Source organism: Hipposideros armiger, unplaced genomic scaffold (genome assembly GCF_001890085.2).
Source record: "Hipposideros armiger isolate ML-2016 unplaced genomic scaffold, ASM189008v1 scaffold_78, whole genome shotgun sequence".
Classification (NCBI taxonomy): Eukaryota; Metazoa; Chordata; class Mammalia; order Chiroptera; family Hipposideridae; genus Hipposideros; species Hipposideros armiger.
In genome coordinates, this window is record NW_017731428.1 from 3,781,255 (window position 1) to 3,797,230 (window position 15,976).

The following is a 15,976-nucleotide window of genomic DNA, read 5'->3' on the forward strand; positions in this document are numbered from 1 at the left end:
ATAATCTCTTCAAATATACTGTAAACTCAGTAAGAGCTCTTTGATTTTAAGCTCATTATTATGCCAGGTATTAAAAATGCTGATTTGTTCATCTGTTTCTGGAAATAATCCTAGCCTGGCTTCTTAATGTTATACAGCGGAACTTACCAAGCCCTTGATTGCTTCTTCTCTGAATGTGGTCTTTTCAAAGAACTCAGAAAAGAACTTATCAAAATGCCTCACTGAACTCAGAAAAGAACTTATCAACATGCCTCACTAGACAGATGAGGAAAACTAGGTGCAAAGATGCTGAGCACAGCACGTTCCCCAGCGCCGATCACTGAACGGAGCGGCTTCCCCTGCGTTTTGCATCCCACTGTGGTTTTCTTTCCCACTCTCATGGAGCTACACGAAGTCCACAACAAGAAACAAACAGACGTGAAGGTTCATTCTTCATTTTATTTGTATGTCCCACAATAACTCATCCTGAATACCGAATTCAAAAGAAAAACTGTTCTCAGGATTAGCACTATTTTATGGTAACAATCACTTCTTTCAAATATCTATCTTATTTGACCTTTCATTGTAAATTGCAAATTAAAGTATATATTTACATGTTTATATACAAATAACTTCAAAAACAAATGAATCCTAATCTTGGTCCAAGAGTTTCCACTTTAAAAGTACTATGCTGCATAAGTCCTCTTCCGAAAGTTTCTTAGGACTTGGTGAGTTCCAAATACTCATTCACAAATAGTTCCCCTTTAAGCTTAATGAACCAAGTACTTCATTTCTGAGTAAATGAGAGGAAATATCACAGAACACGCTTTGTATAATACAGCACCACTACTGACAATGGCTCGGGGTTTCGTAATCCAAGGTTCCGATTTAAAGCAAAAATATATGGCATAGACTGCAACAGCAAAGAAGTGTCCTATCAAAGTCAGTGGGTTAGGAGACAGTCTGGAATAGAAAAAAATAAAAATAAATATATAGGTAAGACCCTGACATTCAAATTTACTATAAAAAGTTTCAATTATGTATCATCTATACAGCTAAACACTTTGCATGTTAGGACTTCACAAGCTTGTGTCTGCCTGCTATGTGATGGTAGGGACAAATTTTTTTTTTAATACTTTCACAAGAAACTACTTAGAATATCCCCCTGTCAGAGAAGACAGTAACTCCCCTTCGTCTAGTTGACATCAGTCGTATGTTTTGAGTGGTTTTCTTTCATTCATCTCTAGATCTCAGTGTGAAGCACCTACATGGCCAGGCCTCCTGGAGTCTAGGTTTTTCCACAGGTAACAGTGCTGATGTTCAGTTACAGATGACTGAGAAATGACTTAACATCTGTCTGTACCCTCAAAATTATTACCAAGTCTCTTGAGTCCCTGCACTTAAACTAATTTTTATTTTATTTTATTATTATTTTTTTTTTTTAGCTGAGCCATCCTGCTACCTGTTGGCAGCTCAGCGGCTGCTCAGCTCGGGCTGGACTCGAACCGCTGTTGCTCAGAGCTCAAACTCTTGAGCGAGCTCTTAACCAACTGAGCCACTCGGCCGGCCCTTAAACTAATTTTTAAATATAGATTTCTCAGTCATCCACGGCTCCCATAAATAGATCGTGTGGATAAACCCACAGGCAAACAATAAGCTGCTATTTTAATCAAGGGGTTTAGCCTCGTCTACCACCAACTTCTAATCAATGCCATTTCCAGATGTAAAACACAGGACAAAATGTTGCCTTGCTTCATTTCTCTGGGCTACCTTCTGATTTGGATACTAATGGATAATAAAATGACAAACTACATAGGGAAGAAAAATTTGTAGCAATTCATAAATTGAACAATCCTTAAAAATCTGCAGTATGTTTTCTTTGTGGCATCAAAACAACTTACACAGAGAGCAGCCCGACAGGACCCGTGATACATTCTCCACCCAGTTTGAAATATAAAAAGCAGGCTTTTCTTAGTTGAAGTAGGGTATCTAAAATAAAATTTAAAAATTACTCTCAATCAAAATGTTTACACAGTTATGTTAGGGTGCTAATGATAGATCAGGAAAAAATGAAGATGTAACAAATATGAAACCCTTATAGATGATTTCTTAATAATCTAGTCCTGGAATTTCAACAACCCAAGATTTCTTTTAAATTCCACAATCAACATTATGGAGAGTAATATAAGTATGAATAAACTTTTTCCTGTTATTAAATGATGAATACCCCAAAAATGTAGGTCCCAGAAGTTGAGTTGTTTAAACTACTGCCTTGATTATGTTGTAAATTCATTAAATGATGCAAAATAGTTTATAAAACTTTTGTAATACAATCGCAATGCTGGAAACCAAATTCCCTGAGATACCCAGCCCATACCTTTGAGCAGTAAATTATCAAGTAAAAAGAACAGCCGTGAATATAAAAAAATAATGCCTTACATCTGTATAGTCTCTTACACTGCTCTAAGTAACCCTTACAACATAGTATAATCAATCAGTAACCTATTTTAATTTAGAATCAATGTTCTTTTCAGGTGTGCCTAGATTTTTCTTTACAACAGATAAAGGATGCGATAGGTAAACTTGTATTCCAGTAAAGCTCTTTTCCATCTCCAATCTTCATAACTTTTTCTATGTTGTTTGGTTGGCAGCTGCCAATTCCAAATTTTAGAAACTCAAGAGCTTAGACAAGCTTAGAAAAACTCAAAACTTGGTTCTTTATTTTTACTTGCCCAACCAGTCATTTTAACTGCCTTGCCCGATAGCAGAAGAGATTTGCTTCATAAGTCACAATCAATGCGTTTTTTTTCCTGTTAGCAAGAATGATGGTTATAGAGGCTACAGAAGGTATTTGTACCATATTATCCTTTGTAATCAGGTCATCAAACCTTGGCCAGGTCACAGAAATAGGTTTTTTGGTTTCTTTTTTGTTTTTGTAAACATCTGAAGTAATGCGATTTAGGCGATTTAAGTTATAGTTCTTGAAATCCTACAAGTCTAGTCTCATTAACTACCATTAACTGATTTGCACACTGCTATGGTTGGGAGGTGGCTCAGCTGCATTTCCCTCCATTTCTAACACTGCTTCTGCTAAGTCATGTTTTCCTTAATAGAGAGCCTGACCACCACCTCTCTACAGTGAATTTGGAAGTGAAAACAAAAGCCTGGGGATGTTTCAAATGAGCAAAAGGTGGATGCATTCTGCTACTTGTGCATTTTAACAGGGGACAAAATCTGAACATGATCTGAAGCTTGTATTCATTTTATAAAATATTACTTTGAGAAGAAATTGACACTAGCGTTCAGGAAGAAAAACATGAACTATATTGCCTTTTAATCCATGGCCAGAAAGATCCTCCATCACAATCATGCATTTGGGGATCTGCATGATCTGGTCTGGACCAGGGGAATTAAAAATAATGATACCTTATTGAGGAATTGCTTTTAAGCTCATCTAAGGGCAGATAACAGCCTTGTCTAACATACCTACATGATGATTAAAAGCTAAAAATCTCACTCAAGGATGAAGTAAAAAAGGACTACCAACTTGAGAGTCAGCAAACTCAGGAAACGTTTCTATTTCTGGCCTAATAACTCACTTTTTTTTTAATAAAGCTCTGTTTCTATGCTAAAAATCTGCAATTCAATATTGATTTAAAAATATCTACACGTACCATCTCTTGCAGAAAATAATTCATAAAGAGCCTGAGCAAGGACATTCACAACGAAGGAATGAGACCTTTTTCTTGTCCAATAGAATGACTGTTTGGCCTAAAAAGGAAAGGAGGGAAAAAAAAGAAAGTACCAATTGATGTTTATGATCCCCTCAAATTGATATTTATCCTGAGAACCACATACAAGTAGTTATACCTTATGTTTATAATTTAAAAAAACAAACAAAAAAATCTGAGCTTTGAGTTATTTGACTCTGAAGCTAAATTTACAATCACTATGAGTAAAGTGGCCTGTGCGATCCAGTGTTACCTAACATTCAAACTTAGAAATTCTGTAAGATTCACAGGTTGCAAGTCCGCTTCTTCAAGCCTGAATAAGTCTTCCCTGAAACCACTGCTAAGCATCAGGCTCCTACATACAAATCTCCCCATCAAAGCCCCAGTCCTCTTAGGCCCCACGAAGATATCTATTTTGAGACTTTTTTGTCAAAGAATAATTTAATATCTTACCTGGGACACAGCTTCATCATCATAAAGGTCAGGGATACCTTTCAGCAATTTTCTCCATAGTTTTATATCATTAAGAACAACAGTCATTCCTGCTCCAGTAAGAGGATGTCTCATATTATATGCATCTCCCAAAAGAAGGACACCTATAAATAGATCATTTAGATTATGGTATCATCCTGGAGGCCAAAAAGATAAGTAACTACTCCATTAGTTTATAAATATTATTCATGTGAGTTACTAAATAACAATATGAAAATACAAGGGAATAAGATCACGACTAAAATTTGTTGAGGCAAAAATTCAAGATTTGATGCAATCAATATCTATTAGGCACCTAGTATGTGCCAGATACTGGGAATACGAGGAAAAGAATATGGTCCCTGCCCTCGTGAAAGTCGCATGCAAATCTAAGGTTAATTCAAACAATGTCGAAATGTTTATAAGGCTTCCTTCATGAAAAAATAAAAAAATCTACAGGCATCCAGACATAGAAAGCAAGCCTTCTACAAGGGAAAATAATCAAGAGGTCTTGGACGCTTCACAGCAATCTTCACCGTGCAGTTGGACCCCTCCTCACCATACCCAAAATTTAACTCGAAACAGATCAAACACTGAAATGTAATAGCTAAAACTAGAAAACTCATAGGATACAATATACGAGTAAATCTTTGTGATCTTGGACTGGGCAAAGCCTTTTCAAATATGATATGAACAACACAAGCAACAAAAGAAAAAACAGATAAACTGAACTTCATGAAAATTAAAATTTTCAGTGAACACCACAGAAGAAAAAGGACAATCCACAGAATGAGAGAACATTTTTGCAAGTCATACATAATATATAAGGAACTCTTAAACCCAACAATCAATGTTTTTTAATTTGCCCAATTAAAAAATGTGCAGTCTGAAAAAACATTTCTCCAAAGATAAGCAAATGGCCAAATAAGCACAAGAAAAGATGTTCAAGATCATTATCAGAAAACTACAAATCAAAACCACAATGAGGTATCAGTTCACATCTACGAGGATGGCTAGGAGCAAAAAAAGACAGGTAATAAATAACATGTCAAGGACGGGGAGAATTTGGAACACTCACACATTGCTAATAGGAATGTAAAATGGGGCAGCTGCTTTGGAAAAGTCTGGCAGCTCCTCAAAGGGCTAAAGAGAGTTACCATATGACCCAGCAGTGCAACCTGTAGGTGTACACCCAGGAAAAAGGAAAACATGTCCACACAGAAACTTGTACCCAGATGTTCACAGCAGTATTGTTCAGAATAACCAAAAATGGAAACAACTCAAATGTCTACCTGCTGATGGATAATCAAAAGGTAATATATTCACACATGGAATATTATTTGGCCATAATAGCAAATGAAGGACTGATACATGCTGCAACATGGATGAACCTCCAAGAAGCCAGTTACAAAGGATCACATGGTGACGATTCTATTGACAGGAAATCTCCAGAAGAGGCAAATCTATACAGAGAAGTAGATTACTGGTTGCCTGGGGCTGGAGGTTGGGAAGAAATGAGGAGTGACGGCTTATGGGAACAGGGTTTCTTATGGGGTGATAAAAATGTTCTGAAAATGACTGTAGTGATGGCTGCGTATATCTATGAACATACTAAAAACTAATGAATTGTATACTTTAAATGGGTGAACTGTATGATTTGCTTATATCTCAAAAGTATTATAAAAAATTAAAATTTAAAAAAAAAAACCTTTTCAATGAATTCCACTGTCTATAAGATTAAAACTAAACTAAATATCTTCGTTTTCTTCCACTCTGACACCTAGCCTCTCCTCCAGCCATAGGAAACCACTTGTTCATCCCAAGTGCCACCATTTCTCAGCCATACAGGCCGCTGCAGCTGTTCCTCCGTCGACTGAGAAGCCCCTCCTTTCACTGCCCAGCTCTGAACTCCCACCCCTTCTCCATGCCCCCACTCCAGCTTTACTTCCTGAGCAATGTCCTCCCTAACCACCTTCCCAGTTCACAAGCGCCCCTCTCCCTGCCGCGTACACCCCTTCCAGTGAATCGGTGGCACCATGAGTGGGTTTTTATTACAGCATTTATCAACAGTGTTCTGAAATCATCTGTCTCTATCATCATCTGTCTAGAAAACTGCCTTCTCTAGATCAAGGACTATATCTGACTGTTGTATCCCCAATGACAAGCACAGTGATTTATATGCACTCAATATTAAATAACTAAAGATATCATGAAACTAATTTTGATATTAGTAATGTGTTAATCCACAGCAACCAATTCTCTGCCACACGTCATTCCCGGCAGTACAAATTTAATCACATACATGACATCAGGAATATTGTATTTGAATATTTTGAATACCCTCTATAAAACAAGTCCAATAAAATATTACCCTGTTTGCTAACTGGTGAAGGAGGAAGGAAGCTTGAAGGCATCGACCGCATACGAGAATTCTGAACGGCTTCTAGGAATGGTTCTTTCAAGTGATCTGCAATAAATCCCACCCCGCCAAACACATGGTTTATAACGTTTCAATTTCCAGTTATCACATTTCCTTATCTAGCAAGTAAAAACAAATACCTACTACATATCTATTATGGCCTTGTAATAAATCAAGAACGAATTTTTTTATTTATAAAATTATTAAGCACCTAGTCATTCATGCTAACAAAGGAATCTAAGAAAATTTATGTAAGTGGACATACAGCTGAGTGAATAATAAAGTGAAGCAAATTCAGATAATGAGATAGGGAGAAAACCACCCCACCTCTCTTCCAAATGTTAACTGACAGCTGTCATATTTAACATTTAATTTATTGTCACCACCATATTCTGATAATATCAGATGACATAGACTATACTACCAATTCACAAACAGCAGGATATATACACTAGAAAAAGGATAAGATGCAGAAAGCACTACCTATCTGAGCTTCATTTTCGCCCATCTATAAAATGAAACGATTGGATTAGCTTATCTCTAAGGTACTTCCTATTTAAAGTTTTGTGCTTAGACTCATAGAAAATGAACTTTCTTTTCTTAGTTCCCAGTGTAATCTGGGGCTACAGGAGCAGAACGCCTATGTTGAAACTATTCTATTCCTACAAGGAACAGTACTTCAATAACCTAATATTAATATAAGCCTGCAAATCATTTCCCTCCATGACCTCAGGGTAGTCTGCTCCAATTAACCTATGAATTGGAAAACTCAACCCATAGTAAAATTTTTTAAATGGTGTAAAAAACCAGGTAATTGACTATCCTTTTTCTAAATATGCATAGCTCATTTTTGAAAGCTTCAAAAATGGCTTAACTGAGTGAAAATTGTACTAACATGTTGAAAATGTCATTATTAAAAATCTAAGTTGGTCCCATGTATACCTTCATTTCACTTCATTTCTGTTACTATTCTGTTAATTATTAAACAGAGTGCTTTTCCTTAAAATATAACTTAAAAAAACAGTATTTTTACAAAATGTATGCATACCGAGCAGTTTCCTATTACTATAATCATAATTGGCAAACAGGGTTTCCATTTCATCTATAGCCTTAAGAATTTTTACATTTTTCTTATATCTTCCCATTCAAAAAAGAAAAAAAAAATCGCAGAAAGTAATTTTTATGTTTTTATAAAGATGCCTGAAATCTCATGGAGCCTTTCTGTATTCAACTCAAAACTAAAATCGCGCTGATTCCTTACAGCTGTCACATTCCGAGGGCAGGAATTATGAGCCAGGCAGCCCTGGCTCTGCCACTAATAGTTTATGCTGGAGAAGCTAAGTAACCTCTCTGAATCGTGGTTCCCTCATCTGTAAAACGAGGATAATGATAATGCCTACGTCATAGGGTGGTTGTGTAGATTAAATGAAATTCCGTTTGTAAAACATCTCTTTATAGTAGACACTCAATAAATGATAGCTATCACAAAAGCAAGCATAAAAGTAATTAAGTATGAGATATTTCAAGAATTCACAGACCTCAGATTACTATCTAGAGTGCTTGAAAAAATATTAAAATTTTGTCAATAATTCTGAAAACTCTGCTTTAATTATTGATATGAAAAAATATATTGAAACTATCTTTTTAATTTGGAGATTTTTCTTACGTGCTAGTTTAAATAAGTTGTTTAGCTCTAGTATATCTGATTGACTGGATGCTTTCTTCACCTGCCAACCTTACCTCTGGCCTATTTTAGACACAGCTTTAGGGACAACTGGAGACGGAGAGCCTTTTGTGAGATTGGCTTTCAAGCTGTAGATTACAATGGGAGTGAAATCCTATTTCTTACCAGGTAATTGTGGGTAAATTTTTTCAGCCATGTATTCTCTTAAATTCCTTGGCAATTCTCCTCGAACGTCAACAAGGACTCGAGTTTCATTAGATGAAATCTGGTAGATGAGAACTGGACTTGGATTCACTAAAACAAGTTCAGCATGATTTGCTTTAAACTGCGGTGCATTCTAGAAAAACATAAACTATTTTAATAACTTTCAAATTTCAAGTTGCTTTTATTTTTCTACAACTACAGCCCTACAGTACCTTCATAAGAAAGCCAACAAAATGAGATGAAACAGAAACTTTGTTGGAGATCAGGTTTTTCCTGAACTTGGAAAAAAGTCCATCTGCAACAACAGTCAATGGAGCATGGAGTTCCTACAACAAAAATAAAGACTACTCAGTGAAACGGTTAGAAATTACACAGTACAAGGACCATTGTTTTTTTTTTTTTTTTTAGCTGAGCCATCCTGCCACCTGTTGGCAGCTCAGCGGCAGCTCAGCTCGGGCCGGACTCGAACTGCTGTTGTTCAGAGTTCAAACCTTTGAGCAAGCTCTTCACCAACTGAGCCACTCAGCCAGCTCCTACAAGGACCATTCTTTTAAAATGTGCATGAATGGATTGAAATATATGATCAGATAACATTATAGTTGGTATTTGAAGATAATGCTATTGAAAAAGCTGTTACATGGGTTTAAAAGTTCATGCATAACCAATTTTTGGAGACCCTGAGTCCCTAAGAATCACCTTCCTTCAAAAGCTCCACCATCCAAACCATCGGGGATTAAGCTACATTTTGATAAATAACAGAGAAAACAACTGCAAAGCAAGTATGGCCCAGAGAAGACTAAATCTCGTTAAGAATTTGAAGGACTAGCCAGATTCTTTTTATACTAGAATTTTTCTAACTTCACAGAGTGCTTTCCATCAAGTGGATGGAAAGAATTAGAAGAATTTTGGTACACATGGATGTATGTACATATTTATATTACCTTGCAATCACCCTCATTAGAGCACAATTTCTAGGGGGTGGTGACCCCACAGAGCAGCCCAGAAGAATCAACAGATTAGCCTTGGACCCATATGAGCATATATTGCAAACTATTTTATTCTGCTATTTCCCACAGTCTCTTATTCTTGCCTTTCTGATTTAAACAACGGTTTATTTTATCCCAATCGTTTCTTTTATGTTGAATCCTTCCTTTTTCACCTTCTAGTTCCCCTTGGCTTCTCCGCTAGAGTATATTTCTCATTTGTTTTGAATGCTGTTAATCCAGGGGTGTTTGTTTACAAAGTTATTTGTATAGCATGCTGAGGTGCTCGAAAGACCAACGTGTTACAATCTGAAATCCATCCTGTTGCACAGGGCTTAGAAAGAACTCAGTTCATTTGTGGAATAATAATTTGGTGAGCCTACTTTTTTAAAGGAATAGGAGAAAAAGAAAGGGGAAAAAAAAATCTCTCGGGAAAAGCTAACATTTGATAACATCTCACCTTGATGTCTCCGGTTTCTTTATCCCTGTACTGAACTCCAACCACAGCATCATCTTCTTCTAATAACTGTAGGACAATGCCCTCAATAAACTGTGTGCTGAAAGATAAATAAACAAATTCTACAGTGACACACATGCACAATTTAAATAAGGCATCATAAATTCCTTATCCCTCATCTCCATTTTACCCACATAAACGGAACATGCATGTGGGTGCACACACACGCATAGAAAACGGTCTGGAAGGACAAAAAGCAAAAACATCATTAATGGGTTTTAGAATTATATGGGGTTTTCATTTTCTAATTTCTTCAAATTGAATATATATTACTAATGTAATGATTTTAATAGTATTTTAAAAAGTAACATTTTTATCTCAATTCATTAAAAAATAACATACAGAAAAACCTTACATACCCACACCAATTCATACACAGATGCGAAAACAGAATTGAAGTTTATCCACCAAATTATTCATAGTAGTTACTTCTAGTCAGAAGGGTCATGGATAATTTTTAGAATCTTCTTTATATTTTGGGGTATTGTCCCATTTTTCTACAATAAACATATTCTACTTCCAGATATCAAATCCTTTCAGTCCTAAGGATAAATATACTTCTTCATTTGCTTTGTCAACACTCATGCCAATGACATGAGGGTTCTCATATTTAAGACTTCCTTAATTATAGTGTTAAGGCTAGAGGCAAATACAAGCTAATAATTAAGAAAAGAAGCCAGTCCTGTCAGACTAGGTCCTTCGTAACAATGGGACAGGGATTTATTTCCCCTTGAATGCCTCGTCCTGAATTTTAATAGGAAGCATCATAGCCACAAACCCCAACTCCCAAATGGGCACACATGGACTTGTACACCTTAGTGACAACTATCATCCTCTAAATTCCAGCCACATAAAAATCACACCATTTATTTAGTCAAAGGAAAATTCTCAATAGTTCCATGTCATCCCCCTAACAAAGTCTCTATATGATACTCTTAACAAAGGCTCTGGAAAGATCTAATGCTCTTCTAACTCATGGTTTATTTTAGTGTAAGACCTATGTCCAGCCCAGGGGTCGGCGAATTGCGGCTCGCAAGCCACATGTGGCTCTTTGGGTACATACATGTGGCTCTGAAGTAAAATTGAAAATGAAAATAAAACTATCATAGTTTCAGTTATAAAATTTTTAAAGGATATTATTCACATAATGGTGATTTGATTTGTTTTATGGCTCTCAAATAATTTTTAAATTGTTGTGAGGGACAGGATTAGCTCTTCCGTCTCAAAAGTTTGCCGACCCCTGGTCTAGCCCCTATCCAAACAACTTATGAAAATTTATAAAATAGTATATGTGCAAAGGCCAAGTTTAAATGTGTCAATTCCTGAACATTATATATTTGAAGCAATCTTACTTGGGCTCTGCCATAGCTGCATTCCGGAGACTCATGATCAACCTTCCATGATGGAAAGCTCTTCCACTCTGCACTTGATTGTCTTTTAACACAGGGTAAGGAATGTGAACATCTGATTTGCATTCCCGCTCATGAATTACGTAGCCATGGATAACCTGGGCATCAATACCTTCCACTGTATCTGCAAAAAATTCGGTTCAAAAAAATCAACTTTGTTAATATGCCCAGAGTTATACTAGCACCAAGAGGTCATAGAGGCATGGAAAGAGATGCCATCTTCAGCCAGGTGGCAAACATGATGGGATTAAGAACTACAAATTGGTATTTATAAAAGTCACTGGGATGTCCAGTACAGCATGGAGAATACAGTCTATAATGTCGCAACAACTATGAATACAGTGCCAGGTGGATACTAGAGTAATTGGGGATCACTACATAATTATATAAATGTCTATATGCTATACACCTGAAACTAATATAATATTGAATGTCAACTAACTGGAAAAAAAAAAAAAAAGCTATGATACCATTTAGAGAACTATATAATTATTTCAGAAATTTTAATTCTTCTGGAAGACAATAATCTTAGCAAGTTTGTAGTATCACAAAAGATTATTATTTATATATAAAACTTAGCCATCAAAATCTGTAGGAAAAATATTAAGACCCCCAATAATAATGGGTAGAAAGTATACAGATAATTCACATTAAACAATAGAGAAACTGAACAAATCAGGAAAGATGCTAAAAATTTGACTTTAAAAAAAAATCAGTGAAATAAAATTGAAACAATAAGATATCAAATCTATCAAAAGTGCTGGTGAGAGTAAATAAAACTGATAAATTTATATATTATTGGTCATGCTATAAACTAATAACATTTTAGAAAATAACTAAAGCAATAATATCAAGAACCATAAAGAAGTTAGCATCCTCTGACATAATAATCTTAGTCTTGGAACTTCCTCTAAGAAATTCACCCTAAAGATAGAGTTTTTAATAATTTTTAAAGTCATATGTTTTTTTGTTGTTGTTTTTTGGGGGGTTTTTTGTTTGTTTTGTTTTTTTAGCTGAGCCATCCTGCTACCTGTTGGCAGCTCAGTGGCTGCTCAGCTCGGGCCGGGACTCGAACCGCTGTTGCTCAGAGCTCAAACTCTTGAGCTAGCTCTTAACCAACTGAGCCACTCGGCCGGCCCTAAAGTCATATGCAAGAATAGGTTCACCACAGTGTTATCTCTAATAAATAACTGAACATAACCTGAATATTAATCTAAGTTAGAAAGGTAAAGTACATTATGAAGTATCAATTAGGAAAATGCTATGCATAGGCTTACAATTATAAGGAAAAAACCGTTAACAGTAGAAACACGTTTATGTTAAGTGAAAAAGTGGACTTTAGCAGGTGTATTAAACTGTCGCATACTATATGTAAATACATTAAAATATCTATTAAGATAAAGTACATTAAAATAATTTCATTTCTGATGAAAGAAAAACTTATCATGTCTATGCTAAAATCAAAATAGTTTTCTGATGTTTTTTAATCACACTTCAAGTTAAGTAGAGTAACTTATAAGTGAAAATTAATTGAATCCCTTTTTACCAGTGATAGGAGAGTCTAAAGTGAATATGCTTATACCACATAACTCCTAAAAATCAATATGAACCTACCTTCAAGACCGAGGTCTTTAAGGACGCGGCAACCACCTGGCTGCAGAAATTCTCCAACTATCCTGTCAGGCTCTTGTAAATCTCTCTCAATTACTGTCACCTTTCTTCCATCTCTGGAGAGCACTGTTGCCAAAGCAGAGCCAAGAACACCAGATCCCACAATGATAACTTCTGGATCATTTTGAGAAAATACCGATGTAGGGGTAGCTCCTCCTAGTAAGGCGGTTTCTGAAATACTGGTTCCATTTCTGCACTGTTTCTAAAAAAAAAAAAAAAAAGTGAGTATGTACCCACATTTGTTATCCTTAAATCATACTACTATTACAGACACACTGGACTTTTGCATTTTAGGCAAAAGCTGCATCCTAAACATTAACAAACCAGATGAACCATTACATATTTAAATCCAGATCATATATAAAAACGAATAATATCAAAATGTTGGATAAATAAAACTGTATAATATCCCAAGAAAATTAAATACATATTCCTTTTCCAAATATGGTATTTAGAAAATGCTGTGATACAGACATATTTAGAAATCTACATCAGGCCAAATATAAAAAAACGTTTATAAGAGGCTTCAAAGACTTATTATAAGGAAAATTCTATCATTAATTACTCAAGTCTTCAAATACATACTAAGCATCAACCAGATGCAAATCACGTACAACTTCTGATTTTACTTCATAGTGCAAACTATTCAGCACCTTTTATATATATAATCTAAAATCACTTTTATATCAGACTGTCAAATTCTGGCTACTCATCTACTAATTGAGGATTATTTAACTCAACAAAATTCCAAAAGAACAAAAAAATAACTCATTTTGTCCCTTGGGACATGATCTGTTCACAACTTCAGTCCTTAACATATAATATCGTATTTCATTTACCCCTTCCTTTTTCCCTGTTCTGGTACTCTAAGGCAGCCTAAACAATGATGTCAAGTTGGTCCCAATTTACATATAAGGACAAACATTAACCTATCAGTAAATGGGCTGAGAGTAAAAGTTTTAACTTTGATCATAAGATGAAAAAGTCCTGTTCTGAGAGATTTATGCCCATTGAGAATAACAATGACTGTTATTGGGTGTTTTTGAATGAACACTTCAATGTTGTAATCAGTATTTTTTTTGGTATGTATAGTCACAAATATGAATACATTCCAGATACAGAATTGTAAGGAACCATTTTGCTTGAGTTCTCTGACCTTAATGATTAAGATAAGACTAAATGCCATTTTGAAATGCTTTTATTGTAAGACCTCAGGCAAAAAGGAAGGAGCTAAATCCTAAAATCCTTCAGATTTTTAATTCTCTGTGATTCTAATATTCTCCCAGCCTTCCTTTGTTTCCATAATGGGGTGGGGCCTTGACCATTCCATTTTTTATTATTTCTCTTAGGGAAATTACCTTTTTTGTCCTTTACCAAGAGGAGAAGACAATAGTCTAACTCTGCCCGTCAGTACAGCATTTCTTAGTGGAGAACAACTGACTATATTTAAATTCCTGGTCTGAGAGCAAGATAAGCCTGTGTCATCTTAGCCATTTTGTATTAGCTTTTGTTCTGAGGTTTTCCCTGTTAAACACACACACAATCCTGGAAGAGGAACTCAGGAGGAAGTCAAGTTTTTCAGAGCCAGGTCAGGAGAGGAAGCACTAATGGGAACTTGGTACTCTAATGCAGTCGAACAACTCCCCGATTTCTAACAAATGAGCAGAAGACAGCCTTGAAGCATTCACAAAGTGGAACCAATATTGACTGCTGATAACTCCATGTTCCTACCCCAAGATTTGTCTACACAGAATGATGCAACAGCATTCCAGCCACCTGGACTAGTTAGTGCTCAGTGACCCTGAGGGGAGACATCTCAGACCACCATACCAAGGATTTCAGACTGCGAATTCGTGGCCCCCTCCCTCCTTTTCCCATTCCTCCAAGCCCACACCCAGCATACCACAGACCTTCGTCAGGCCTACTAAGACGACTCCTAACAGATGTATCCTACCTTTACACGAACATTAGTAATAGTTACTACTCATCAGTTATGAGCCAGGCGTTTTGTAAACATTCAATCATTTCATTCCCTAACCACCATCAAGGCTGCTGCCGTCCCCATCTAACGGAAGAGACAACTGATTCTTACAGAAAACTAAGCCATTTGCCAAAAGTCCCACAGCCAGAAAGGGGTCAAGTCAAAAGTCTAAACCAAGACCCTCTCTTCTGTAAGCCTTGCTGACCTGCACTGTGTCTATCGTAAATGAAGACCCAGAACCCTGAAAGAGCACATCGTTTTCCAGGCCACTCACGCTGACTCCAAGTCACCGCCAACCCTCGCTGACATCCTCGCTTCCATTCTTCTCCCCCTAAAATTCATTCACCACACAGCAACTGGAATGTGCTTTTTCAAAAGTAAACATCAAGTATTGTGACCCTCATGCTTAGAATCCTCCAGTGCTCTTGGGAAAAAGTCCAAACACCCATGGCCAACAGGCCCTAAGTGCTCTGGCCTCCACCGCCTGTCCTCCCTCATCCCATACCACCGTCGTCCTCTGCTGCCTTTGCAAACAGCATAACTTCACGCGTATTTGAGGACCCGGCCCTTGATTTGGGAACATGGCTGCACTGTGGCCATCCCTCAGGTTTTCACTTGACCAGGACATTACTGCAGTGATTTCCTGAACACTCCACTGATGTGTGAAGAGGAGGGCGTTTTGCCCGTGACTTCAAAATGCTGAGCATTTTTACTCTGCCAGTTCTTCTAATTGCTCTGTCACGTTCCCCAGCCAGCTGTCACTTCTGGGCAGTGGACTTCCCTGCAGCAGGTTTCTTTCTTCCCAGGTACAAATTCCACCCTTACCCAAGGATTGAAATAACACTTGGTTTTTTTCCATCACACAAAGTGATTCTATCCTCCTTCAAAATGAAATTCTAACATTTCATTTCACGTTTCATAATCAAA

The 15,976-nt window shown here is 36.5% G+C and overlaps 1 protein-coding gene across 1 annotated transcript in view; it reads right to left on the reverse strand.

Moving 5' to 3' along the window:
• Positions 1-418: 418 nt before the first annotated feature.
• SQLE (squalene epoxidase) overlaps positions 419-15,976 on the reverse strand; it is a 30,594-nt gene continuing 15,036 nt past the window's right edge. Inside the window, exons 2-12 of the mRNA XM_019643459.1 lie at positions 15,506-15,519; positions 13,012-13,270; positions 11,341-11,521; positions 9,932-10,028; positions 8,701-8,814; positions 8,450-8,621; positions 6,553-6,648; positions 4,164-4,306; positions 3,654-3,750; positions 1,881-1,968; positions 419-942 (exon numbers count right to left, since the gene is read on the reverse strand). Coding sequence (XP_019499004.1) covers positions 750-942; positions 1,881-1,968; positions 3,654-3,750; positions 4,164-4,306; positions 6,553-6,648; positions 8,450-8,621; positions 8,701-8,814; positions 9,932-10,028; positions 11,341-11,521; positions 13,012-13,270; positions 15,506-15,519 — 1,454 coding nt within the window. The 3' untranslated portion in view covers positions 419-749. The remainder of the gene's footprint in view (positions 943-1,880; positions 1,969-3,653; positions 3,751-4,163; positions 4,307-6,552; positions 6,649-8,449; positions 8,622-8,700; positions 8,815-9,931; positions 10,029-11,340; positions 11,522-13,011; positions 13,271-15,505; positions 15,520-15,976) is intronic.